Source organism: Vanessa tameamea, chromosome 6, assembly GCF_037043105.1.
Source record: "Vanessa tameamea isolate UH-Manoa-2023 chromosome 6, ilVanTame1 primary haplotype, whole genome shotgun sequence".
NCBI classification, from domain to species: Eukaryota; Metazoa; Arthropoda; class Insecta; order Lepidoptera; family Nymphalidae; genus Vanessa; species Vanessa tameamea.
The window spans coordinates 9,235,728-9,261,048 of NC_087314.1; the positions used below are offsets into that span (position 1 = coordinate 9,235,728).

Here is a 25,321-nt window from a genome sequence, read left to right on the forward strand (position 1 = left end):
ATCAGTATTGATCGTAAGACGGTTAGAATAGTGACAATAAAAAATATTTTATTTCAGTCGAAGTGCTAAATTCTTAAATCATGAACTAATATTACCCTAAATATTTACCGGTTAAGCTAAAATATACTAGATTATACATATATATCTTAAACTATAATAAAGTCTGTAGCAGATACTCTAAGAAGTGTAATAAAAAATGTCAATATATTTTCTAAGCGGACTGTTTATATGAGTGACGAATTCCCCAGTTTTGTATATGATTTGGAATATTAAATAAAAATATAGGCATAAGCCATATTATAAAATAGACGAATATATTAAGTAAGGCATTGAAATATTATAATGGAATAAATTATTTCTTTACGTTTAGCAATTTTTCTTGGTGGTAGGATTTTGTTCAAACCTAAATAAGACTATATATTAGTTGAAACTATGTGTTGATCAACAGTTATACAAGATCCTTTATAATAAATAATTAAGAAATTTGATAGAAATAAATGAGGAATATATAAACATTAGTCCTCTTTAATACGAGATGTAGCAATTGAACCACTTTGAATATATACACTGTCGCTATGCTATGTATGTAGCCGAGATGGCCCATGGAGATGATTGCGGGATCAAGTCCAGGCAAGCACCACTGTATTTTCATGTGCTTAGTTTATGTTTATAATTCATCTCATGCTCGACGGTGAAGGAAAACATCGTGAGGAAACCTGCGTGTGTCTAATTTCAACAAAATTCTGCCACATGTGTAGCACCAACCCGCAGTGGGATCGGTTATAGCGATCAGCAAATTAACATTTTGAAACAATATAACAATATAAACGTATTGTAACTTGTATAAATACATGACACTTATAATATCCTTCATATACAGCCTAGAAACGGAAATTAAGAAATTTGATTGAAAGTAAGAGAAATTTATAGATATTATTCTTGATGTAAAACGTTTATTGGCGCGGTTTGACAGCAAGACCGCCTCGTGTGCCGTGACGGCTAATGGCACGAAACTCCCTTATGCCGTGCGTCTGCCACCGCTCGCCCTTATGTATGGCGAGTGTACTATATAATTAATTTTCATAGGTTATTTTAATATAAGCAAAGTATACTTATTTTATTAACAAACAAGCCGGTATGTTTATTCACATTTATATGTTTATTATAAGACCCTTTTTATAAGAAATTATTTTGTGTGCCAGACTATAAATTATAGATCTATTTGCATATGTCATTTATAGGATTGCAAACCGTTTACAGGAATACAATTACCGGAATGATTTACTTGGGCAGGGATTTGTACAAACCCGCACCAGATATTTTACCGCCAAACAGCAATATTTAGTATTGCTGTGTTTCGGTTTGAAGGATGAGTGAGCCATATATATAACTACAGGCACAAGCTCAGCTAACTTAGCTCCCAAGGTTGATGGCGCATTGGTGTAATGTAAGGATTGGTTATTATTTCTTAGTGTCAAAGGCGGTGGTGACCACTTCCCATCAGATGGCCGATTTGCTAGTCCGCCTACGTATTACATCAAAAAGTCTAGTAACATCGATTTTAACAGTTATTAATAAATTGTGCTGTAATAAAAAATAGGTTACGTTTGAAGTGATGTCGGTTTAAATTCATATAATAATGACATTCATTCATTCATGTATAATGAGATGTTACTATTCAAGTCAATATTCTCTACATAAGAGGACAATTATAAATTAAATTACTTATTAATATTACATTAAATTAAACAAATTATTCTTATTTTAAGCATTGTTTTATATAATTAAACCTAACACTATATATATATATATATATATACTATACATATATAATATACATATATAATATATATGTATAGTAATAAGTATAAATATTATATATAAAATATAACAATGCATAAAAAGAAAAATAAATAATAATTTTCAATTATTTTTAGTAAGTCTCTTTCGTAAATCTTAAAAATGAGTCATCAAATGGGTGTTCATTCATTAACCATAAATATCGATATTTCACATCTGCGGGACTGATAAAGATATAAAAATTGCGCCACTTATATAATTTTCAAAAATTGTAACTGATATCCCGATCTAATTGTGTCAGATCGCAAGATCCACGAACTCATAGTAGAGGCTTGAGGCTTACTCCGCCAACACTGTAAACAAATAGTTTAATAAGCGAAGCCTTTGCTAAGCGGTGTGACACTCATAGGCTTTTACTTTTACTTTACTTTTACTTTTATTGAAATATTACATAAAACATTCACTCCAATCGCTGCATTGATATCTAATACTATACAACGCTAAAAATTAAAACAGCTTATATCACGCAATCTATAATTTCAATGTCAATAACACTTCGCGTGATTGTTTGATTTTATCGAAGAGAAAATCTTTTTTATTATATTTTATAGTATCTTACATAAGTTTTATTGTTTAGCGTGAACTTTAATCGTAAATTTAAAGTGTATTTATTTAAAAATATACTTCGAATTATGTACGAGAATGATTTGCTAACATCATAAGTTTTGTTTGTATGGTTTTATACAAAATCTTTCGTATCCGTATAATTTATAGACAATTCGTTTCATACGATTTAAAGAAGCACAATTTCCACAAAACACATGTGCTATGCATTCTAAATAAGGCTTCCAACTCAATAGAAAACTATAAATGTATGCATTTCGCTGTATTCAATTAATGTATCTAAACCGAACCGAACCGAACCGGTTTTTACATTTAATTAAATACTATAACGTGCTTTTGTTTGTGCTTGAGTTTACTCGAATAAAAAATATTTTAGATTAACTTTGTACAGAACGAGGTTCAATAGCGAAGTAAAGTTTAACCTATTATTACAATTACGTAATTTATACAAGTTATAATACGTTTAAGTTTTTTATTGTTTCAAAATGTTAAGTTCTAAATTTAAATAGTCTCGCTGATCGCTAAAACTGATCATAGCGACAGTGTACATTCAAAGTGGTTCCATTGCTACATCTCGTATTAAATATGTAGGTAACAGAGTTTCAATGCAACTTGTCCTAACTGTGGGTTGAGTATCAGAACGCTTTCACTAAATTAGTTCGTTTACTTAGATAATATTTTAATCGAAACGTATTTTTTATATTGAAATTTTTGTTATGCATTTTAGTCAAATGCTCGGCGTAATACAATTTATGCATATTTATGACATTATCCGATTATTAAGTTTTCCTAGAAAGTCAGGCTTTGCTAATGTGATTACCATAAATATGTATAATCTTCAATCGCGATAATAATATCTTCCAGAATTTTTTTTCTAGAATTTTTCAATAAATAAACGCACAGGCTCAATAGTTGGGCATTGTGCAAGCCAGATGAACTTGTACAATGCCCCTGGGGGATGGGTATGTACCACCTACTCATCATCATATCATCATATTCTACTGCCAAACAACAATACTTAGTATAGTTGGGGTCCGGTTTGAAGGGTAACTAAGTAAGTGCAACTATAGGCTTGGGGGATATAGCATCTTAGTTTCCAACTGGTTGCATTGATGATAATATCAGGTATAATTAATATTTTTTACAGTACTAATGTCTATGGGTATTAGTGACCATTTACAATTTGGCGTCCCATTTGCTAGTCCGCCTATATGATAAGAAAAAAGAAAGATCCACATAAATATAATAAGTTTCTTGTAATTAATTTATTTGTCAAATAAGTTATATTAAACTTTTTGTTATATTGTCCCCTTTCAACATGTAGAATTGATATGTCTTTCGTTATAATATAAAAAAGGACCCACTTTCTCATAAATGGTTAACCGCTCACAGTTTAAGGCCGACGTATGTCGGAACTGGTTTCGATTTTTTAAATCGTTAATAAAGAAGCAGATGTGCCGCACCTTGCCTTAAAGGGCACCGTATTTCCCATAAAGATAAATGTAAAGTTATATAAATACTTCATATTTTAATTTTATCAGTAAATTTGTTGCTGAGTATAATTATTATTTTACGGCTCACAGGTTGAGATAACCTATTTTATGGAACACATGAATTATACGTTAAGTTCCCGAGTTCAATGGTATTCCAGTTAACTGTTTTTAGTCAAGTAAGGAAAGCTGCATGTATGTTGTGGAATAAGGTCAGTCCATTACCCATTTTTTTAATCAGGTTGAATCTATTACCCAGTAGCAGGATATTCAAAGATTCTTAAATAAAAAAAATGTAATCTGCTTAAGATTTATTTTTTAACATTAAAGAAGATTTAGTAAAATACTTAAAAATTATTTTTATATGTGTAAGATGTTTGCCTATCGACGAGTACCTATATTAAAAAAAAGCATCAACCATTAGTATCATAGGTAGTCAACCGTAGGTAGTCAATGACGTGTAACGTGTGCAACCTTACAAATAAAATCAATCGTAAATTAAATCGTATAGCTTCTTTCTACTCTCTGGCCATTTTTATTTACTACTTATGACTAATGTCAGTCAAATACTAGTTCCATATCGAGACGTTACCTATTATAAAGGAAGCATAAATGTCATGAGTTGAGTAATTATGACGTCATCAAAAATGGCAGACAGAAGCCGCCATAAAACCAGTTAGAGGCATTGGCCTATATTTTTTTCATGTACAAAAAATATCGTTGTCGGGTTTTCGGTTACATTTTAATTAATTAGCATCATATTACAGTTAAACTTAATACTCATTTCAAGGTAAAAATAAATTGACCTTGAAAAGCTTAATTCACTTTCATTGTGAAAATGTATCTCGTTGCCGTGGTTTCAGAACAATGTAAGTTGATCAGGATAATTTCACACGACTTGTTAACTAACTTAGTATTTCTACGATTTCATAATTACTACACATTGAATAAAACTATTTCAAATAGACTTCATGTGACGTACGCCCATTATTTTAGTCATCTCGTTGATAAGAGAACTTCTTAATCTTATCATGGGACATATAAGACTAATAAATGAGTATATAAAAAATATAACGCATGTAATTCGGTCCTCTGGTCGGAGGTACTTCTATGCATCAGAAACGTTTCATCGACTTTTAAGTTTAACTTAAATTGTATCCCAAGAATATTAAGTTCAAAAATGACTTAAATATGCTTTGATTTAATTATAATAAGCGGTGTAGAATAGAACCGCAACATAAATTTGTTAGACACCTGTCAATCGACTACTTAACCTGTGGTATCGGGGAATCAACGTGTCAGCAAAAACCAAGCTAATTTTATCAAAGAGGTTTCGCTTCAGACATAAAGCTGGACGTAAAATCTGTCAAATATATTTTCACGCAACTACCACACTGCTCTAAAATTATCATGAGTTTTACTTTTTATAATTATACAATTATTTAAATATAAACAATTGTATAATTATAAAAAAAAACAATTATGAAATACAAATTAAATGGCCAAAAATTTAGAGCAGACAGCGAAGGAGTAAAGAAAACAAAAAATTGTATAACTTAAACTTAGTTTGTAGACTTAAAATATGTTAATATTTGTTTCAAATTGATCAAGCTTGAAGGATTTATTTTTATATGGAGGGATACTTGTAAATTAATGTGTTTTTTCGGAATTTCTCGAAATTCTATTACTAAATAAATGAAATTTGAAATTCTATAAAATCAACATCGCTAATAAAAGGAATATTTAAATAAAAGTATAAAAATAAAACATAGTATTGTAATTTATTCAGAGTAGATGTTGGGTTCCATTAACGTTCACATTTTAAAGCAAATTCACATAAGATTTATCAACGTTCAAATTCACAAACACACTTATTGAAACTTACATATTTTGGCACATTTATAGGTACTATATTATACTATAAAAAGTTTTATTGAGAACAAAATGTCTTTTATGATTTATGTAATCATGAAACCCATCACACGTGATATTAACAACAAAGCAAAAGATACAAGAGCGGAAGATTACATAGAATACATAGGTATTTTAAGGCTTATTCGGTTAACTAAATTAACTACACTAATATCACAGTTAGGTTGACAGCCTCTAATGATGATGGATGACAGGTGGTGAGTTGTGGACGACAGCGTTGAATCTGTTGACGAAATCAACTTTAATACTATCCATAATGTTATAGATATCAAAGTCTAAAGTTCACACTGTTAACAGATTAAGGTTCGACTTACATGAATAGTTACACATCGATTTATCTCTTTCTGTCATCAGTAATTTGACATATGAAAGAAGAAGATAAAGTATTGTTTTACTATACAACTACTATACGACGTTTATTAGTAAAGGAGATACCTATATAAAATGATTTGAAATAAAAGTTAATCTTAATATTTCTATGTAAAGGAAAAATCATAGACTTTTTTCTCTATATAACATAATCGCGAATTGCTTTAAATATCTTGAACGTACTATCAAGGTCAATGTAATTACCTCCGTCATTTTAAGAAACATCTCGAAAATTAGAGCACATTTGGAAATGTTTAACGTTTGCGTGAATATGTGTAATAAATGTAATTGTGTAAGTTTTTTGCGCGCGTTACGTATGAAGATAATACACAATAAAATTTCCTTTTTTAGTTTTATATATTATTATCACATAAAGCGAGATTTAATTTTTTGTTTTTTCTTTGTGAAAGTACACGTAGTTGTTACAGTGTGAAACTTTATTAAATAATTATATAATATGACTAGAAGACTATTTCAAAAATTAAAAACATTATCCCTTTGATTTTATTCTGTAAGGCAAAACAGATACTTACCCATTGTGGTGGTCAGCGGTGTATGTGACTTTGCGGAAAGAACCATCAGGCTGCAATAAGGAGTATTCACCCTTGACTACGTCACCGTCGCGGGTCTCGTGTTGGGATTTGTGGTCGCCGGTGTGAGGGTCTTCCACAGAGTAAGAGTAGCCATATTTGGGATGGGCCTAGAATCAAACCGACATAGGTTTTTACAATCGTGATTTTGAACATAATATGTATGTACACATGTATGTTAATCTACATTTGTCCCCATATTGCGTTAAGTAAATTACATAGTTTACTACGATATTTAATTAAAAAGGAGTGTTGCAGCAAAATATCGTTACTCTATCGTTTTTATTGATTTTAATCTGATAGATAATTGAGTTCATCTTATATGGCTCAAGATGTAAATTAGTGTCAGTCATTATAAAACCTTAATGTTGTTTTTCAATAATGTCGTTTCATAAGCAAAAATAGACAGTCGACGCTCTAAAAACAACACAAATGGTGTTAGAAAGATCAACATTTAAAGTGACATGTCATATTAGTTTTGGATTAACATTATTTATTTAAGTAATATTTTACTACTTACGTATTCATCAACATAGTGATCTTCTTCGTGGCCAGAGCTGTGGGCAACGGGAGCAGCGTGGACGGCGTGGGCTACTGGGGCAGCATGAACGACCGGGGCAGCGTGGATCACTGATGTATGGATTGGAGCAGAGTGGATTGCAGGTGCAGCGTGGTAAGCTGGGGCAGCTTGAACCGAATAGTGAGCTGGTACTTCGTGGTGGACCACGTTGTGTGATACAGCTGGGGCATGGTGCAAAAGACCTGCATTGCATGCCGCTGCCACCGCGCATAGTACGATGATCTAAATAATATATAAAAGTGTGACATAAAATAAAACAATATTTGTTGATTGATTACAAGTACATATAATATGATGAGTAATTTCAAATAAAGCGCCTTTTAAACAACTGAAAGATCACAACGCCCAGGTAAGATTTAACTTTAAATTATCCCAACCAAATGTTACGAAAATATCTAGCCGTAATATATTCAAAATGCTTACTTTGGAGAACATTTTGCTTTGGTTAGAATGGACTTGTCGACTGGTGCTGCTTTGTTAGTTAACTCTTTTTATATAACAAATAAAACATAAGCAGTGGCGTGGTGGGGCTATTCCTGACGATATCCGATCGGATCACCGTAATTGCCGCTTTGCCAATCTACTCGCTTTATCAGGTTGCGACATTCGATATGGTTAGAGTATGTAGAGAAAAATGAACAGCGGTGAGAGGATATTCTAGTTACAGTTTTTATCGATTTGAGAACATTTGATCTTTATTGAACTGTACTCATAATATTTTGTTAATAAAATAGTTTATAATTTGTTTTTGTCATAGAAACATGTTTATACAGGACGTTTTTGTTATTTTTACAATTTTTATTTAATATTACCAATACAGAAAACAATTAATAACAGTAGAATTTATTTACGTATTTAACGTCTAAAGGATATTATATAAGGATAAGAGGTATTATGTATAAATTTTATCCGACAGATTACTTGTGATATGATTAGAATGAATAAAGTGGACTATCTTGTAAGACACAGCTGTTTTCCTAATGCACAATTTGAATGGAAATTTGAATTCGACTAAGAACAACATACCCTTATATCACATCTGTTTTAAATATAGTAAGAATTACTGCTTCATTCTGTACCATATAATATTATAATTTTTTATTCGTAATTCTTCTAAATTTCTTTCGTTGCAATTTCATTTGATCATACATTGATGAGACGATTATCAAATAATATTGCTCTTCCTTATTATAATTGTTTCTTAATTAATGCATACAATCAATTACGTAAATTAAACTTTATTATATATGAAATTTTACAACTGAATCGTGACGGTAAAATTCATGGCCGTTTAACTGTTAGTGATTAAAATATTTTAGATACACACGATTTAGGCAACAATGGTTATGTGATAGCGCTTATAATAATAAAGTTGAGTAATTTGCTATTAAATGAGCGTATGCTGCTCCCACACATAGCATATCAGCGTCTTAATAGACCGCAATAAATGGTTTTGTTTTTTGCACTGTTTCTTAAAAAAGTTTTAAATTCAAACAATTTAAAAATAGAATAATTATTAAATTTTACTATGTTTTTAATTAATATGTACTATGTTTTTTTTTTATTCATATTTTATATTATAAAACAACTAGTTCAAAGGTATTAGATGATCATTTTATTATAGATTATCTAAAAGTTATATAGTTCGCAAGAAGCATTAAGTTTTGCTAACAAATTACAGATTGCTCTAGTAGTTACAATAGCCTAAATAGTTATGTCATCTGACTAAATTATATATTATAGAACCAAGAATGTTGCCCTTACGTAAGCGTATTCCTGTTGCTGTTTTGAGATTGAAACACTATATCTGGTTCATTCGTTATTTAATAATTCTATAATTGGAGTTAATATTTATTTCGTAGGTATGACTCTTCCATATAATTTACTGCCAATCAACAAAGCTTATCTCATGTTCCGGCAAAGGGTAATCGAGTCAGCGTAATTATAGGTAAATCTTTCGTGTTTGTAATTATACCATGTGGATTTCAAGGATGATGGTTTAATGTCTCAAGATATTTGGTTAACGCTGATGCAGCTTAGCTCTTTATTATTGAATATAAGACTGTATTTTTTATCAACGCTCGTGATAACACATAATGTGTTAATTTTTATTTTTTGATAGTTATTTGAAATTTCTAAGAAAAGGTTGAGAATGTTAATTGCTACACATATGTATGTATGCTTGTGCTATTCTGAATGAACGAATTGTCTGTGCTCACGATCTCGTTCGCTTGAAGTTAAAAAAACGACGACATAGATTTTATCTATTGGATGGTTAAGTCTTTCATTTAATTCGAGATAAAATCTAACACCATGACGAATTGATTACCTTTAAAAATGATGTTCTTGTAATATGCGGTTGCAATAATAAACATTAAAAACACAATTAAAAACACATGTTTAAAAAAGTTTCTTAAAAATTTTATATTAATTATATCATTAAATGGAAAAAAGGTCATGTTCTAGTAAGTTTGGTCTAGTCATTACCGATATTTATATTATTTACAATATATAATACGTGATAAACGAACATATTCATTTTATGTCAAAATATATCGAACATTAAAAATTTAAACTTGATACGGCTTGATATTATTTTGGATATTATCCAAAATAATATCAAGCCGTTATAATTTGAGCGAGAAAAAATCATATGTATTAAGTCGATTTCAGTCGTAAGTTCTGTACTGATCAATTCCTATTGATCGACTATTGTATGCTGTCCAAGTGAGAAATGTGATCTGTGTCGGCAAGTTCCTTTCTGTTAAACTAACGAATGAACTAAATTTCATTCGATAAATCGAGCTATTTATAAAATGTTAAGTATTGAGAAAGTCACGAATAAAACTAATTTTAGCTAGCAACATTGCATTTTTATACAATTTTTTATTTTTCGTTTTAACCGAAATGCGATATTGGCATATGTATATAAGTATGAAAATATCACTTATATATATGTAACTAATTTAACGAAAACTTTAAAAAAATGTATACTTTACTGGGTTGTGTTCATACAAAATTATTTTAAGATATATTTAAGCAAAATTCGAATGACTCGTAAATTCAATGATAAACTAAATTGTAATTCACCTACATATATATACTTAAAAAATATATTATGTGAAATGTCGCAATTTTTATGTATATATTTTGTGTAATCAATTTCGTTAAGTTTATATTTACCATGACTTTGATTACTATTTTTAATTTAAATATAAACAAAATAGTTTCAGTAACGATTTTATTAACAACAATTTTAAATAACAATTTATTAAAAATATTTATCTATTCATTGGATGACAAATTTAGCTAATGTTAATAACCTACGTAATAAATTCTTGAATGATAATATGATGATGCAACTTCCGAGTCATCACGTGGTTCTTCCTTTTGTAAATTTTCCGTCTCAGACATGTCACTAAATTCACTCTGTGTAGGATTGCTAGTGATTTCTTCTACTGGCATTTGAGTGATATTCTCCGTCTCTTTTTGTTGATTTTCATCAACAACAGCATCCATTACTAATGCTTGAACAATTTCAACTGGGTTTATTTTTACAATAGGCATTTCTGTACTTTTATTATTATTTTGTATAATAACTGGTGTAAGTTGTATCATTTTGTCTCCTTGTTCTTCTTTTACACTTTTTTGTCTTTCATCTTGTTTAAGGTCAATATTTTTTTCATTTATAGGGATATCTTCAACATCCTCTGTACCAGATTTGTATTCTTGATAGTGATCATTTTTATTCGGGAAGAAATGGTTGATTTTAATACCGTTTCCAAAGGGTAAGAACTGTCTTGTGTGACCGATGACTGAAAAAGCGTTATCACCGTGTTTGTTTACGCTCTTGGTTACTACAGCATTGAATCTGAAAAATTTTAAAGAAGTAATTGAAAAGGTAAGAAAATAACCCATGCTGAGCAAGGGACTCATTTTCCGAGTATTCAATATTATTTTCAAAACTCTCTATCCATCGAGCCATCTCGACTAATGTTTTTCTCAAATGGTACTGTAATATTTGTTCTTATAAGGCATGCAACTTTTAACTTATTAATTAATTTAATAAAAACATGACTTTTTTTAAATTAATATACATATTTTTATAATATAAGCTACAAGAATTCCTTGAAAGAGTATTTTAAAATGACCCATTTCTAAAAACATTATTACCATCATATCTAAGCGAGAACCATTGAATATCTTTTATAGCTTAGTTTCTGAGTTGCTTATACGGTAAAACAGTTTGTGGTCGCTGATCAAATTAATCAAGTAAACTCGCATTGAACTCGTTTATGGATTAATTATTACATGCAAATAACATAATTAAAAGTTACCCGTTCTGGTCATCGGCATTATATTCCACCTTTCGCAGAGAGCCATCTGGTTCAACGAGACTGTAACCTCCTCGAACTCTATCACCGTCTCTGGATTCATGATGATGTTTGTAGTCACCTGTCTTTTTATCGGATACTGCATACTCGAACTCGTATTTTGGATAATGCTTTAAAGTAAAACAAGTTATAATTAAATAGTTTAATTACTTAGTAGCTAGGAATTTTAATTATGTATTTGAATACTACTTTTTATTTTAACACTTAGCAAAATGCTTGTTTATCCTTTAAAGAGATTTATTCCGTAATACTAACTTGTTAGATCTATGATAAGATATTCACATAAAATTAATTATAAATATACTTTGTGCATAATAGTATAATAGATTCGTTGTTTTCTTACGTGGAAGTCATATTTGAAAAGCGGTGGAGAATTTGCAGGATAATATTTGACCGTCTGCCACGCCTTTCCTGTATTTGAGGTGTATGATTCTGCTCTCAGTCCAGTAGTTGGGTCAATCTGAACAGCTGAGCTAATAGTGATGAAGTAAACTAGAAACAGCATCTGAAAAACAAAATAAAATACTTTTAAATTGTGAATCAATAGAATTTTGTAAAATAAATTAGATTTATTAATGGCTTACCTTTGAAAACATATTGAAATACTTAATATGAACCATCGCTCTCGGGATGTACCGGGGAACTGTTGATTTAGTTTATAATTTTTTACCATTATATACTTTTTTAATTTCTATTATATAAATTTACTAAAACTTATCAAGTTAGCTTCATCAATATAGTTATTGTGTTAGAATAATATGGATTAGATTTGTTTGATAGCATCGATGCTTTCTAAAACTTTTGTAATGCCTTTTTATTACATTTATACCCATTCATTTGTTTTTTTTTTTAATATAAAGATGTCATCAATCTTTGTGGAGTATGTCAAATATGTAGTTAGTCCTTATTACGAAAGATATCTAACATTATACGTTCTTTACAGTATTAAATAGATTATTTATTTATGTTTAAATATAAGTATATATATATATATAAACATATTTAAAGAAAACGTTAGAGAGTTATTTATGGCTGATAGTTATGAATCATTGAAGTTTATTAAAACACAATGGGTGCCAACGACATTTGTTTACTTTTCGGCTAGTATTATATAAAACTAGAATGATAACTATATTGACAGTGTAATAATATAACTCCTTCAAGGTATAAAGTAAGCAATAAAAGAGGAAACTTAAATATTTCAACAATGGAAGTGTAACTAATACATCTCTCAATTATTTTCAATTATTTTTTCTTCTCAATTATTTTCTTAAAGAATTATATTTTATCATTGTTTTACTTTTATATATCGGTTGGGAAAGTACGAATTTCTTATCCATATTAGTCTTAACACGGAACATCCGATAATTATATCATCACAATCGAAGAATAACCGCTATTTATTGGTATATTTATTTAGTTCATTGAGATTTGTTTGATAAGGCCTAAACTATTGTGTACTTTTAAATTTACAATTTCGATGCTGCTGTAATTTATCCGATTTTGGAAAGTATGTTTTCTTAAAATCTTTACGATATATTCTTGGACATTTCTTTTGTCTCACTTATTGACTACTTTGGATGAAACTTGCTTGGATGTTTACGGCGTTTACAGGCGAAATGGCAACTAGCTAAGTTATTGCTTTAAATGGATTTATCATTAAATTAACTATCTGAATCAGTTAAAATGATAATAATATTTCTATTAGATAAGTAATAATTGGTTATGCAAAGGATTGATTATAGTTAGTATTTATTGCTGGAGAACATATCGTAATGCAACATATCTTGACGTATTAAAGAGCGTTTACTATAAAACAATTTAATTTTTTCACGTTTGAGTTTTGTATCTTCCTCTTTCAATTAATAAGGTGATTTCTTTATTTCATATCTATATATATATAGAGTAATCGTATATATCAGATAATATATGATTCCTCTCCAATAATTATTTATCAAATCAGAATTTGGCTTGTCAGAAACCATGAATATTTACAGGGCCAGATTTAGGAGAACCGCGACTACTGCCCTTTGGCCTCCACGAGAGAGATAAACGTTACTGCTTTAAAGAATAAACAAACTATTGAGAAATCCGACTGACAGAAATGACAATGTTCAAATTAATTTGTAAAATATAAATTAGTGGCCTCCACTCATTTGTGGCCCCAGGGCTTCAATACCTTAAAATCTGGTGCTGAATATTTACAATTTCAATATCCTGCCTTATATGATGCCTAATTTTAAATATGTGTGTCGAAATTCAGAATTTATTTTCAAATATGGTTAATTTTTTCTAAATATGAATATATCATAATATAAATAGTTTATAGTTTTGGTAATATTAAAATCTGTAACTTTATCGAAATTATTCGTATATTGCATTAAATAAATAGTTAACAATCATTTGGTACATTTGCTTGGAGTCAGGAACTTAATGGTAGTACTGGTGTACGGGGGCGGCGTAAACGGGGGCCTTGAGGACGACTGGTGCAGCCTTGATGACAGCGGGAGCGGCTGTGGGGGCGGTGTTGTGAACGACTGCGTTGAAACCGCTGTGGTCGTCTGCGGAGTACTCCACAGTTCTGATAGAGCCATCGGCTTCGTGGAAGGAGTATGAGCCCTTCACGACATCACCATCACGGACCTCTTGTTGTTGCTTGTTGTCACCGGTGTGTCCGTCAGCAACAGAGTAATTGTACTCATATTTGGGGTAGGCCTACACACAGATGAGAAGAATGTTGAAATTAAATTATTCTTGATGATATAAACTGTAATTAAGTACAATATTTTTGCTAGACAACTTACGATTTCTTCAGGCTGGGCGATCACTTTAGCGACAGGAGCGGCGTGGTAGGCGATGGAAGCAGGAGCCGCGTGGTATGCGACGGGAGCAGGGGCAGCGTGGTAGGTGACAGCAGCGGGGGCAGCGTGGTAGGCCACGGCGGCGGGGGCAGCGTGGTAGGCTACGGTGGCGGGGGCAGCATGGTATGCGACGGGGGCTGCGACGGCTAGCTTGGCGACGGGAGTCGCATGCTCGTCGTGACGTACGATGCTCTGAGAGGAGACGGCGGCCGCAGGGGAGTAGTGGACAGCAGCAGGCAGGAGTCCGGCCGAGGACACCGCTATTACAGCGCAGAGGGCTACCAGCTAAAAAAAATGTTATTTAATTATTACGATATCATAAGTGTACTTGGAAAAGTATACATGATGTTTAATACACAAAACTTACTTTAGAGAACATGATTGCTGTGATTGTCAGGCTTTGAATGATAACTACGTGTACTAAGTAATGTATTTATATTCGCACATGGGCATATAAAATTAGTAGTGGAAGTTGTCAAACAAGCTTACACTGTGACCTTAGTTTGAGCAAGTTCAATGATTGATCCATTCTCTTGAAATATATTTAAGCAATTTACAGTGGGTGTATTACTAGCAACAATTCAAATGAAATTATTATTATATATTCTATTGTAGCTTTTTACTGTTAACCGTGATCAAACTGACCTACTTAAAAAAGAATGAGTACCTTATGTTTTTAGTCATTTGTATAATTCGTTTGGCAAATACAGCATTCAAAACCGTAGATTTATATAGTACCTACTCCCAAAAATTTATAAGGAAGCTAATTGCATAATTTTCTGTATTTTTTTTTTGTTAGAATTTCATAATTTGTCACATTAGAAAAAGTTCCAAAAGTGCACATAAAAGTATCCTCAAAACTACATTTAAAGCCATACCCAGTAATCGTTTAATATCTTACCAAGCAACCAACTAACTCAAAATATTTATCACAAACTTTGTTATCTTGAAAACGAATCTTATAATAATTTGTCAAATAATGTATAACATAACACTGAGTATACATTATCACGTATACAGACGTATGACATGCATATATGTGACCTTAGCCTTTTAAATACCTTTGTTCAGGTTTAGTATGCTCGAAAATATATGAAAAAATAATTTTCAAAGAAGTCGCTAATAGACCTAAATATAGGTAGATATTAATATTGAAATACCGTTAATACTTTGCATCAGTTCTTCAATATATAATAATTTGTAAAAAAATTAAATATTATGTACATTCAATTTTTTTTTTATGTTAACACACTAAAATAAAAATTATTTACAAATAGTGCGACTCAATAAAATATTGACATAAGATTTTAGTATTATAATTACACGTTGGTCCAAAAAAAAATAATTAAAGAAGGTTGCATATATTTGCCTATATGACCCGAGGCAGGGTCAAGTTTAGCCTAATCTCCCTCTACCTTATCGCAAACTTGATTTGAAACTAGTAAGAACTATATAAGCGAAATATTCAGCTGCAAAATTATCAATCAAGTATTGTTTTTTATTCAACCATGTTCTCTAAAGTATGTTATTGAATCAATAAGTTTTTAAACGACTATTTATTTCAATATTTTTGTAGTTAACACAATGTTTTATTATATTTTTTCCTGTTACAGTTGGTAGCTCTTTGCGCTGTAGTGGCGGTGTCCTCTGCTGGACTACTGCCTGCTCCCGTACACTACTCTTCAGCGGCAGCCGTCTCCTCCCAGAGCATTGTACGTCACGACGAGCACGCCACCCCAGTCGCTTACCATGCCGCCCCTGCTGCCGTTGCCTACCACGCCGCTCCCGCCGCCGTTGCCTACCACGCTGCACCCGCTGCCGTCACTTACCACGCTGCCCCTGCTCCCGTCGCCTACCACGCCGCTCCTGCTGCCGTCGCCTACCACGCCGCTCCTGCTGCCGTCGCCTACCACGCCGCTCCCGTCGCTAAAGTGATTGCCCAGCCTGAGGAAATCGTAAGTTATTGCATATTTAAGGAATATAAGCTATGTTGTTATAATAAATGTGACAAGTAACATATTAAATAACTTTATTACCATACAGGCCTACCCCAAATACGAGTACAATTATTCCGTCGCTGACGGACACACCGGTGACAACAAGCAACAACAAGAATCCCGTGATGGTGATGTCGTGAAGGGCTCATACTCCTTCCAAGAAGCTGACGGCTCTACCAGAACAGTAGAGTACTCCGCTGACGACCACAGTGGCTTCAACGCCGTAGTACACAACAGCGCCCCCACCGCCGCCCCCGCTTACATCAAGGCCGCACCGGTTGTCGTCAAGACTCCCGTCTACGCTGCCCCAGCTCTTCACTACTACCACTAACCGACTGATTAGTAGTGGTTCCTTACTTTCATGATTGTTATCTATTTATTTAATGAAATAAACATATTGTTTCGATGAATAAAGACCATTTTACTTAATTTTCAAAATCACAACATATAGTACTTATAAAACATATTCACCATAGGATTCACTTTTATGAGACAAACAAGCTTTGATTTATTTTGAAATGATTTAAAAAAATAACTGAGAAGTACCAGCGAAAAACACAATAAGAGTTTGTTTCTCTCTCTATTTATTTTACTATCAACTATTCCTGCTCGATTACCAATTCATTTTTTTTATAGTAAAGTCATCACTTTTCATTTATATTGGCGCCGTAAGAAATTTTAACGCTTCCTTAGATCGCCAACGCGATCACCAACCTCGGGGCAACATGTGTTGCCCCTATGTCTATAGTTACACTGGCATATAATGAACAATTAATGAATAGCCGAAAATCGCATTTTACATTGTTCTCTTAGAATGACAACTTATGCCAATAATAAACTCATATTGTACAGATTTATAAAATATCGTTTACTTTTATGGAAACGTTTTTTTTTTTACTTTATAGGAATTTAATCTTACCTTATATTAAGACAGTACGTGGGTCATGTTAGATGGAGCTTTTAAAGATAGTATTTTGCAAGGGTTATGGTTGCTATCTGAATTAGTAAATAAAACTTTTTAAATATTTAATAATAATCGGTAATTATTATTAAATATTAAAAAAACTATTCCGTTAGCTTCAATTATGGAATATACCTTATTTTACATATAACTTTTTCGCAAAATTTTATTTATTTAATAATCATAAATATATAGATATATTGCTATTGTTATATATTCATACATAAATATGGATGTTGATATATGAATATAATACATTTTGACACCGATTAATCGACTTTAAAAAGAAATTTTTAATACTATCCTCTTTGATTTAGCTTGCCAATAGATATGCCAGCGGCACATAAACTTCTAACCTAATGGAGGTTAGTTAATATAAATTATAATGTTAATTATTTAAATTCATATTTTTAAAAATGATATTAGTAAGGACAAACAAAAGCAATGTTGACAAAAGTTTCCAGTATTTTATATATAACTATAAATGCGACAGCAATTTTTTGATCAATTAACTAAATACACCTGTGTGTATAATAATAAGATAATAATCCATTATTTACATAGATTTTCGGTATATTAAATTACTTTTTCCAGTTTAGTACTTTTATGTTTTATTGTAATTAAACCTGCATGTGTCTAATTTCAACGTAATTCTGCCACAAGTGTATTCCACCAACCCACATTGGAGCAGCGTGATGGAATATGCTCCATACCTTCTCCTCAAAGGCAGAGGAGGCCTTAGCCCTGCTCCCACTGCTGGGTTAAAGCCGGCCTAATTTACAGGCTGTTAATGTAAAAAAAAAATGTAATGTTATTTTGCTAAAATTGCAGGATCGATCCTGACCCCTTGGGCTATTGTTGTCCCCACTCCAAACACAAGTGATAAGGAATAGGAATATTAGTATTATCTTAATTAAATTGGGGAATTGCTAAAGCAGCAATAAAGCTTTTTTAGAAAAAAAAAATATTTCACACTTCAATTACAAACTCCCTAATTTTGCTTTACAGCTATTTCTGTTTTTCAACAATAATGTATACAAAAATGATTAATAAATGATTAAGGTTTTTATTAAGGAACATATAGTCAATACATAACTTAATATTTTTCCACGAAAATTTTTATGTATTTTTTTTATGGGATAGTTGACATACAAACAGTATGCATACCTGATGGAACGTGACTAAAACCGCCCATGGAGATTAAACAAATAAGTCCGATTTAATTATAATCAAATAAAAAACTTAAAAAAAACTTGTATACCGGAGATAAATAAGGATGCTCGTTATTATTAATATATTTACTCTTTTAAACTTTTTATTTCCTTTTTAAAGTTTTTTTAAATTAATATATTTTTCCAATGTCGGTTGGCAGCGGCTGTGACCTACGACACTAATCCAGTTGCAGACATTGTCAATGTTTTAGATGGCGTCTGTGACATAATATGTATATGTGCATAGCAGCTTTTTATATCTCAATTATTTGCACATAAATTGTTTAAAAAATCTTAAAGAGCAATTTTACAATGGTGTAAATGGCATGTGAATAAAATAAATATTTAAATTCAATAATAATTGTATATTACAATAAATAAACAGTCAACAATCAAAGCAAGTTTTTTTGCTTAATGGTGGTAGTATTGGAGGGCTGGGGCAGAGTAGACGGGGGTCTTGACTACGACGGGAGCAGCCTTAACGTAAGCGGGGGCGGCAGTGGGGGCAGTGTTGTGTACTACGGCGTTGAAACCGTTGTGGTCGTCAGCGGTGTACTCAACAGTTCTGATAGAGCCATCGGCTTCATGGAAGGAGTATGATCCCTTTACGACATCACCATCACGGGATTCCTGTTGTTGCTTGTTGTCACCGGTGTGACCATCAGCGACAGAGTAAGTGTACTCGTATTTGGGGTAAGCCTGGAACAATAATAAAATATTTTAATTTATAGTAAATGATTATAACGGCACATTGTATAATATTGGAATTTATTTATATAAATGGAATATAATTATATTTTTTCAGAAGAACTTATATTCTAAAGATTATTTTCAAAAAAAAATAATTAACTAATAGAGTACAAAAACTTATGTAACAAACTTACGATTTCTTCAGGTTGGGCGATGATCTTAGCAACCGGAGCGGCGTGGTAGGCGATGGGAGCTGGGGCAGCGTGGTAGGCGATGGGAGCGGGAGCCGAGTGGTAGGCGATTTGAGCAGGAGCCGCGTGGTAGGCGACAGGAGTAGCAAGGGTGAGCTTGGCGGCAGGGGCAGCGTAAGTCAGCTTAGGGGCTGAGGACACAAGTCCCGAAGACTCATCATGACGCACAATGTTTTGGGAAGAAACAGCAGCGGCGGATGAGTAGTGAGCAGGAGCAGCGTGGTACGCGATGGATGCTGGAGCAGCATGGTAAGCAACTGGGGCAGCAAGGGCCAGTTTTGCTAAAGGCGCGGCATGTTGTTGATCATGACGTACAATGCTCTGAGAAGAGACAGCCTCAGCTGGAGAATAGTGGACAGCTGATGGCAATAGCACCGCGGAGGAGATCGCCACTACAGCGCAAAGAGTAATAATCTGCAAAAAAAAACAAACACAATATTATGTATACTTTAAAAAAAAACTTAATTTCAAAGAAAATTTTAAAGGACTTACTTTGGCGAACATATTGATAGATACTTCACCAATCAATTGAGAATGATGTTGATGAGTTCATGGTACTGGTTTTTATAGTCGCGGACCTCAAATAGATTACTTCAGATGACAAGTATTGGAGGTTGTCAAACAGGCTCAATATTTAACCTTGCCCTAGGTCATAAATGTACCAGTATGTATATCAATCCGTTCACTAAACTGATTTTTAAGCTGTTACAACATCTTAAAGTATTTTTGAATATTGTAGGCGTACTTTTTATACAAACTTTAATGTTGTGACATTTACTTAATCATCTATTTTTAAAAGAACTAATAAATTTACAGCATTTTTGTAAGGTTATTTATATTTAATATTAGCTACTTAATTTTAAATAAAAAAAGGTATAGAATTACGTAGGTAATTCATAAGCCAATACAAAATGATCTATACGATATTTTCAATACATTTTTTGGTGATAACATTTCTCTAAAGTATTTGATGATATGTCAAAGTGTTGAGACATTTTGGCATCAAATAGTTAGTATTTGGGCAAAAATAAGAAATTTAGATTATAAAGCAGTAATTTATGTAAAACATCGTAACTGCAGAATCGATGGACATAAATTTACGTTGGCAGTTGTGTTACGTGATTGGCTAACGGAATACCCTTGCGGAAACCGGCTATAGGTTAATAAGAAAGTGACTTTATGGAAACTGGTTATCTTTTGTATTCTTCTTTCATAATAAGAGTAGAATATATTTCACTCTGCATTTAATTTTTGACAAGTAAATACATTATGCTTACAAAGCTCTCAATTCCTTAAAGTGTAATGTAACAGTATATATTTTTAAAGTATATTTTTATTTTCCAAAGTCCTTGGCCTATAAACGAATTAATACAAATCAGAGCATGTTGTTAAAGGATATATATTCATAAAAATATAGACTCTACTATCAAGTACAAAACTCACACATAAAAAAAAAACATATTTTTTAAATGGTTCCAGTATTTCCTAAATTTATTCTACGATATTAGTATAATTATATTGAATATCGACATTAATGGCCCATTGATTTACGTTTTTTACTTAAGGCGTTATTTAAATCAAGTTAAAATTGAGACGGATTTTATAGAACTTATGTTTGATAATAATTATGATCTAAACAAAAACTCAATTATAATATGATAATAATATATTATTTTACACTTCAGTTTTTTTGGATTTCTATATTTTTTTCGTTCGATCCAATATACTGTACCTATCTTTGAGGCTTTAACACAATCGATTTTTACAAAAGTTACTAACTATTATAAAACTTATAATTATTTTTATAGTACTTACGTCATGTATATATATCATAATTACTTATTCTAGTTTAATATATTGTCAAAGAAGTTAGTCTTTAAGCAATTAGTCCGGTAAGTGGTCCGGTTTTTATAATATTGTTTTAATCAACTTGTATTCAAGATCATTCAACGTAATTATATGAGGTTTAAAATAATATATTTAAATAAATCCTTGTAACCAAATTTGTAACATTGATCAGACATGCAGCTGTCGTCAAATTATTTGCTATTCATAGAGTTTGCGTTTTATTCTATAATCCATTGTTTAAATAAGCCATTGATTAAGTTAAAAATCTTAAAAAGTATTTTTTTTTTAAATTATCAATGAAGCTAATATTTTCTAAACTCGCTTTTTTTCTTTAACATACGTACTTAAATGTTATTTTATTTCAGTGTTTTTGTCGCGTTAAGCCTGTAAATTAACTAAATGTGAAAATCATTTTCATTATAAGTTATTTTTAGATGAATATTTGTCTAAAGATTATGAAATCTTTCTTTATACTTTTAACGAATAGGTTGGAAAATTTAAATTCAGATTTTTATGAGATACCACTGTATTATATTGAAATAAATAAATAGTTAACGATCAATTGGTAAGCATATTATGTAAAGCTTAGTGGTGGTAGTAGTGGGCTACAGGAGCAGCGTAGACGGGGGTCTTGACGACGACGGGAGCAGCCTTGATGTAAGCGGGGGCGGCGGTGGGGGCGCTGTTGTGTACCACGGCGTTGAAACCACTGTGGTCATCAGCGGAGTACTCCACAGTTCTGATAGAGCCGTCAGCTTCTTGGAAGGAGTACGATCCCTTCACGACATCACCATCACGGGATTCTTGTTGTTGCTTGTTGTCACCGGTGTGTCCGTCAGCGACGGAGTAATTGTACTCGTATTTGGGGTAAGCCTGTTAATAAAAAAATATAATTAAATTTATTACTTGTTCTAAATAATCTAAAATCTTAGTTAGCTTATAATGTATAACTGCAATATTATTTACGATTTCCTCAGGCTGGGCAATAACGTTAGCGACGGGTGCGGTGTGGTAGGCGACAGAAACTGGAGCAGCATGGTAGGCGATTGGGGCTGGGGCGGCGTGGTAGGTAACCGCAGCTGGGGCAGCGTGGTATGCGATGGCAGCAGGTGCGGCATGGTAGGCAACGGGAGCAGCGATGGCTAGCTTGGCTATGGGAGCTGCGTGCTCGTCATGACGGACGATGCTCTGAGAGGAGACGGCAGCCGCAGAAGAGTATTGAGCAGCGGGCACGAGTCCGGCCGAGGACACCGCCACTAATGCGCAGAGAGTTACAAGCTGAAAGATAATTCGAAATTTGTTAATTGTTTCCTTTCTTCTCAGTTTTGAAGTCATTATATTAATTGTTATTTATATTTCACTGACTTTGGAGAACATTGTGTTGATTATTCTTTCGTGTTTGATTACTGAATGATTTCTTTGCATTTGTTCAATGATTTTATAGCAAATTTATCACTGCGATCAAATTAGAAGAACATAATTAAATGGACAGCCTTGCCCCGGGTTATATTTGACAAATTTATTTTCACATTCACTAGTTCTAGATAAATTATTATAAATCCTTGCGAAAATTTTATTACATAGATATTAATCAGTTCGAAAGCAGCGATATCTCAAGATCGTATCTGATATTATATATTTATTAAAAAATAGATAAAATATTGGAGAGTATTATACTAGATAGTCCACTTACACATATAGTATGCCATTTTTTTTTATAAAAACTTTAGAATTTGGCAAACTACAGGCAAAGGTTCTACATTAATTTTATATTTTATTCTTTCATGTGAAATCCTTGCTGACATTTTAAACTTTCAATTTACTACCTTGTCAGTGGGGACATAATGTACAGTAAAAATGTGTAGTACATCAGTTATAGTTGAGCAAGTATTACGGAGCGACGACTTTCAAATTGAAACTGACTACGTTTCAATAATAAATGTTATCCCATTGAAAATACGATACAATACAAATTAATATTTAACCGATTTACACTACTAACCTTTTTTGGTATCGTAGATATGAATATAATCCTGCAAATCGGAATGGTAGTACAGAGTGAAATAAAGCTCTCAAGAGGAAATATTCTTTTTCTTACTTTATAATATTAGTTGCGAATCGCTCCGAATTCGCACGGGTGCAATTTATTAATGAAGAAAGGTCAAAACATTATTGTTACAGCCCGTTATCGGACTTTCAATTTCGCAGCGAATGATTTCATGGTTGCACATAATTTGGTATCACCGATACCATCATAAAATCATCATCATCATCAATCAATCATCCCTAAAATATTAGGGATATTATGTTTTAAGAAGTATTTATTGTTGACTGACTGACTTGTAAGACAAAAATTTTGATAGTTCTTCTAATACGCATAATGTAAATATAATTTAAGCCCTATATCACTCAGGAATAGTGTATCTTGCGACCAGTGTTTTTTTTTTAATTTGGATGTTTAATTCTGGTGGTTATACAAACAAGCAAATTTTACCTCTTTATAATATTTGTGTAGATTATAACCTAAAAAATGCATTTTTTTGTTTATAAACTAAAAATATAATATTCTTGAACCTTACACAGATGTCTAATAATTATTATAAACTTTCAAAACATTGAGCTTTAACAATTTAGAAAATACTTTAAATTATTATTGAAATTGTATTTAAAAAACAAGGAGTATCAATTAATTTAAAATCACTAGTCATGGTTGCACTCGTGACTTCCAATTTTTCGTATTCATTTATGCGCCTTGAATTGCGCACGCGCAATGTTGTTAGCCGGTGATAAATTTAGAAGTTGTAACGGAATTTGACATTTAGACTTAAAGCTTAACGAATTGGTTTTTAAGCACTAAAGAAAGCAGAGTAGACCTTTAAATAATGAAGAATAAGTTTTGAAATGTTTTTATTTATTAGATTTTAAAATTAAACAATTTATTGAATCATGGTCAGACACAATTGAATAACATAAATATTTTTATAAGATTTATTTACGTTACTTTATAAACCTAATGCTTTAGACATAGGCGATTTTAAAAATTGTTTTCTCCTCTGCTTTGTTGTAAGCCCGTCTGGCTACCCCTCACTCATCATTTATTATACCGCCAAACAGGTACTTATTATTACTTTGTTCCAGTTTGAAGGACTTTACCAGTGTAGCTACAGGCACAGGGATATGTTCCTTGCTCTCAAGGTTTGTGGCGCATTTTCAATGTAAGGAATGTTTCATATTTCTTACAACAGCAATGTCAGTAATGGTAGGTCCACACGACACGGACTTGGCACAGACTTCTATTGGATTTTGTCTGTGCAACTTAGCAGAGCAAAAAAAACTCGGTGTATTGGAAAAGTCTGAGCTTTAACTATATAATCGTGTATTTAAAGTATTTTTTAATTGTTATAACGCTAACGATTTTGGTCAAGGTTTGCAGCAAATAAAGTTTTATTCATAACTAACTGTAAGTACAGCAAAAATATCCAAATAATCATTATCATAGTGATAAAACATGGCAATTTTTGTCTTTGGAAAAGCAAGCACATCCCTTCCGCTAGTCTGTTTTCTGTGATAAAAAGTATTTATTGCATTGTTGTCAATAACATTTTTTTATGAACGAAGAAAAATAGCATATTTGACACCTATATTGATAACAGGGTATTAACAGCTCTTATTACATAGGATTGTTATGTTCCGGTGTAAAGGATAAGTGAGTCTCTGCAATTA

General features: G+C 31.9%; 6 protein-coding genes and 1 long non-coding RNA gene across 8 annotated transcripts in view; 2 read left to right on the forward strand and 5 right to left on the reverse strand.

Moving 5' to 3' along the window:
* The window catches only part of LOC135193335 (uncharacterized), a 375,120-nt gene that overhangs the window by 64,560 nt on the left and 285,239 nt on the right, over nt 1-25,321 (forward strand). The window lies entirely within an intron of this gene.
* LOC113393330 (cuticle protein 8-like) lies at nt 5,677-7,926 on the reverse strand. The gene is made up of 4 exons (XM_026630150.2): nt 7,809-7,926; nt 7,326-7,607; nt 6,749-6,915; nt 5,677-6,069 (listed from the first exon to the last, which is right to left on the reverse strand). Exons 1-4 carry the CDS (start codon nt 7,818-7,820, stop codon nt 6,021-6,023), a joined length of 510 nt encoding a protein of 169 aa, XP_026485935.1. The 5' UTR covers nt 7,821-7,926; the 3' UTR covers nt 5,677-6,020.
* Nucleotides 10,701-12,296, reverse strand: LOC113393315 (uncharacterized). The gene is made up of 3 exons (XM_026630133.2): nt 12,123-12,296; nt 11,723-11,889; nt 10,701-11,256 (listed from the first exon to the last, which is right to left on the reverse strand). The coding sequence occupies exons 1-3, from the start codon at nt 12,282-12,284 to the stop codon at nt 10,701-10,703; spliced, it is 885 nt and encodes a 294-aa protein (XP_026485918.2). The 5' UTR covers nt 12,285-12,296.
* Nucleotides 14,134-15,034, reverse strand: LOC113393323 (cuticle protein 8-like). Its single transcript, XM_026630142.2, has 3 exons — nt 15,008-15,034; nt 14,584-14,925; nt 14,134-14,494 (listed from the first exon to the last, which is right to left on the reverse strand). The coding sequence occupies exons 1-3, from the start codon at nt 15,017-15,019 to the stop codon at nt 14,210-14,212; spliced, it is 639 nt and encodes a 212-aa protein (XP_026485927.1). The 5' UTR covers nt 15,020-15,034; the 3' UTR covers nt 14,134-14,209.
* Nucleotides 16,126-25,321, forward strand: part of LOC113393326 (cuticle protein 8-like) — a 33,879-nt gene continuing 24,683 nt past the window's right edge. The window contains exons 1-3 of one of the 2 annotated variants that reach the window (XM_026630143.2): nt 16,126-16,160; nt 16,254-16,595; nt 16,684-17,051. In XM_026630143.2, the coding sequence (XP_026485928.1) occupies nt 16,149-16,160; nt 16,254-16,595; nt 16,684-16,968 (639 nt within the window). In that variant the 5' untranslated portion in view covers nt 16,126-16,148 and the 3' untranslated portion in view covers nt 16,969-17,051. Of the gene's footprint in view, nt 16,161-16,253; nt 16,596-16,683; nt 17,052-25,321 lie in introns of those variants that run through there. The other variant, XM_064215183.1, reaches the window with a different exon arrangement.
* Nucleotides 19,154-20,283, reverse strand: LOC113393319 (cuticle protein-like). Its single transcript, XM_026630136.2, has 3 exons — nt 20,243-20,283; nt 19,694-20,164; nt 19,154-19,508 (listed from the first exon to the last, which is right to left on the reverse strand). The coding sequence occupies exons 1-3, from the start codon at nt 20,252-20,254 to the stop codon at nt 19,221-19,223; spliced, it is 771 nt and encodes a 256-aa protein (XP_026485921.2). The 5' UTR covers nt 20,255-20,283; the 3' UTR covers nt 19,154-19,220.
* On the reverse strand, nt 22,184-22,995 carry LOC135193325 (cuticle protein 8-like). Its single transcript, XM_064215184.1, has 3 exons — nt 22,964-22,995; nt 22,565-22,876; nt 22,184-22,471 (listed from the first exon to the last, which is right to left on the reverse strand). Exons 1-3 carry the CDS (start codon nt 22,973-22,975, stop codon nt 22,184-22,186), a joined length of 612 nt encoding a protein of 203 aa, XP_064071254.1. The 5' UTR covers nt 22,976-22,995.

What these genes read in the sequence shown, in the direction of transcription:
- LOC113393330 (XM_026630150.2), bottom strand. An exon ending in ATCACTATGTTGATGAATAC is followed by an intron (nt 6,916 to 7,325) that starts GTAAGTAGTAAA and finishes GTTTGATTCTAG; the next exon opens with GCCCATCCCAAATATGGCTA. An exon ending in ACCGCTGACCACCACAATGG is followed by an intron (nt 6,070 to 6,748) that starts GTAAGTATCTGT and finishes TTTCGTCAACAG; the next exon opens with ATTCAACGCTGTCGTCCACA.
- LOC113393315 (XM_026630133.2), bottom strand. Translation starts at nt 12,284, where the DNA reads ATGCTGTTTCTAGTTTACTTCATCACTATTAGCTCAGCTGTTCAGATT. An exon ending in TTTTCAAATATGACTTCCAC is followed by an intron (nt 11,890 to 12,122) that starts GTAAGAAAACAA and finishes TTTACTTTAAAG; the next exon opens with CATTATCCAAAATACGAGTT. An exon ending in AATGCCGATGACCAGAACGG is followed by an intron (nt 11,257 to 11,722) that starts GTAACTTTTAAT and finishes AAAATTTTTCAG; the next exon opens with ATTCAATGCTGTAGTAACCA.
- LOC113393323 (XM_026630142.2), bottom strand. An exon ending in TCGCCCAGCCTGAAGAAATC is followed by an intron (nt 14,495 to 14,583) that starts GTAAGTTGTCTA and finishes ATCTGTGTGTAG; the next exon opens with GCCTACCCCAAATATGAGTA.
- LOC113393319 (XM_026630136.2), bottom strand. An exon ending in TCGCCCAACCTGAAGAAATC is followed by an intron (nt 19,509 to 19,693) that starts GTAAGTTTGTTA and finishes TTATTGTTCCAG; the next exon opens with GCTTACCCCAAATACGAGTA.
- LOC135193325 (XM_064215184.1), bottom strand. An exon ending in TTGCCCAGCCTGAGGAAATC is followed by an intron (nt 22,472 to 22,564) that starts GTAAATAATATT and finishes TTTTATTAACAG; the next exon opens with GCTTACCCCAAATACGAGTA.